Source organism: Octopus bimaculoides, chromosome 20 (genome assembly GCF_001194135.2).
Source record: "Octopus bimaculoides isolate UCB-OBI-ISO-001 chromosome 20, ASM119413v2, whole genome shotgun sequence".
NCBI classification, from domain to species: Eukaryota; Metazoa; Mollusca; class Cephalopoda; order Octopoda; family Octopodidae; genus Octopus; species Octopus bimaculoides.
The window spans coordinates 25,447,131-25,449,581 of record NC_069000.1 but is presented as its reverse complement, the minus strand read 5'-3'; the positions used below and the strand labels follow the sequence as shown (position 1 = coordinate 25,449,581).

At 34.9% G+C, this 2,451-nt stretch overlaps 1 protein-coding gene across 1 annotated transcript in view; it reads right to left on the bottom strand.

The window, feature by feature from the left end:
• LOC106882794 (ammonium transporter Rh type A) overlaps positions 1 to 2,451 on the bottom strand; it is a 33,896-nt gene that overhangs the window by 23,288 nt on the left and 8,157 nt on the right. Inside the window, exon 4 of the mRNA XM_014933576.2 lies at positions 68 to 212. Coding sequence (XP_014789062.1) covers positions 68 to 212 — 145 coding nt within the window. The remainder of the gene's footprint in view (positions 1 to 67; positions 213 to 2,451) is intronic.

The window sequence follows — 2,451 nt, the reverse complement described above, 5'->3', positions numbered from 1 at the left end:
TATTATATTATACATTATATAAACATTCAAAACCAGTAATGGCAAATATGAAAACATCTAGACTTACCTAACAGTGCGAAAATGTCTGAATTATAATCACTGGTTTCTTTCGAAGATTCGCGAATTTCTTTCTTGTAGAGTACTCTGCTCACAGACAACCCGAAAAAGGCAGAGAAGAGATGTATGTAAATTGCATCACCTGAATCAAGAGCCTGTTAATATTAGAGAGTAAAGAGATTGACTCAATTATCAAAACTTCCTTAAACGAACTTTTTAAACTGATAAGCATGGTTATTACAAGTGTCTACCATTTTCTGAAACAAAACCATGCCAAATGTTTGTTAGCTATCCCTAACATTCTGAACTGAAATAACGCTGGTATTGAGAGGGGTTTTCAACCTTCCGCTTTTGATATAATGAACGTCTCCCAATCAAATACTGAAATCGATTAAAGCGGATGCACTCATCCCCACACCTTAACTTGCTCCAATGTTACAAATCATCTTCAGTATATCCACACCATTATATTTGTTCTTGTAACATCCACTTCACCAGTGGCTCCTCTCACAAAGGAAGAAATGATCAGCGGATTTACAGAATGTCGTGTAGTATTCAGGATCGTTGTATTTCTAAGTTCAGATCCCGCCGAGGTCAACTTTGCCTTTCGTCTTTTGTGGTCGATAAAATGAAGTACCAGTCAAGTATTGAAGTTGATTTTAATCGACTGCATCCTTCCAAAAACCCATTAGGGTTTACAAGACGTGTTAGTACCTTATCAAGGTCAGGATTAACGTACCATCCTATATGGTTTGAGTTTTATGATTGGAGTATAAGTCGAACGACCTATTTTGGGAGTAGGAAATCCTGTTTAAGCATCATCCATGATAGCGTTGCCAGAATCAGTAGGGAAATCAGATAAAATACTTATTGACTTTTAGTTACATCTTTTAATGTTCTGATTTAGAATCAGCAAACATCTATGTTAACATTTTACCGCATATAACGGAATTGATAGTTTACATTTTATACGAACCCCTGTTTGAGGAGGCGGTTATGGTTAAAGGTTTTATACGCACGCATATATGCTATGATATAATCGGAGTCGATTTATCTCTAAATTATAATTAAGGATTTAATAAAAGGGAAAAATCTATATCAGATAGAGAAACCTTTCAATATTCTAGAAAAGTTTGTTCATCAACAAAACCAGTAACCTAGAGTAACCATAGCTGTTCCGCAAGAGACACAACCGTCTTCTCCTATCAACCCGCCTCTTGTCTTTCATCAGTCCACGTCTTCCACCATCTTCCCTCATGTCCATTCCTTTATGTTATTCAAGCCAATCCGTTTGAAATCTTCCCTAATCTCTTTTACCAGCGGTTTGGCTACGCATGCCTGTTCGTTAGACGTTGTTGCTTAGTCGAATGCTTTTCCTAACTGTGGTAAAAGGTATTCCATCCATGAGCATCTTGTCTTTTTCTATATCATTGACTACATTGTATCATTTCTTTAAAAAAGAATGTAGGTTTTTCTTTTTAGTAGAAAGGTTTGGCAACTAAGTTGAGCGTCATCAGTGAGGTGGCATACTACTGTATTAAATTACTAAACCATTTCAGTTTCTTAGTTTTAGCAGTAACCATATGAATCTTTGCGAAAATAATATGGAAAACACACCTGTTGCAGCTAGTCGAAAATAATTAACTAACCGAAATTAGACCAGTAATGAGAAAGGAAAATCATTAGCATAATTGACAATGTATTGATAAGCAGAACGAAAGGAAGAAACAGATTTTGCAGCTAAACAGCCATATATTTTGATATCAAGTGTAACTCTAACAGAAAGTAAATGAAATAATAATGTTTTTGTTGCGATTAATGAACTACTTTTCTTCTCTGTCAGAGACTACCTTTACCCTGCTATCATTTGTCTCTCACAACACATAAACATTTTCCCAGTTTCCATCTTTATTTATTGATATAATTTCTATTATTTAATACTGTTCAAGCTAACCACTCTAGGTTGCACCAATATTTGCATAGCCTATTTCTCTCTTTTCTTTATTTAGGCGCACTTTTTGTTGCGTTGAAGTTAAAAGCTTTTGGTTTATGGAGGGACATCTTTAAAAAATTACTCGTTGACTTTAAGTTGTCTATAGCCATTCTTATTACTCTTTTTTATAGTTGACTTTGAAGAAGCAATCTATATATATAAAAATGAGAATGTGTGTCTGTCTGTCTGTCTGTCTGTCTGTCTGTCTGTGTGAATCCCTAAAACTCGAGAACTACGCAACCAATTTCATTCAAATTTTACACATGCCTTACTTAGGGTTCCAGTTGTGTTTTAGTCAAATAAAATTATTAACTTCTTGCAGAGTTCGAGCACACGGCAACATAATATCTCCTCCACTATTTAAGTATTACGTGTCAAAAGTGAAACAAAAACACTTATGT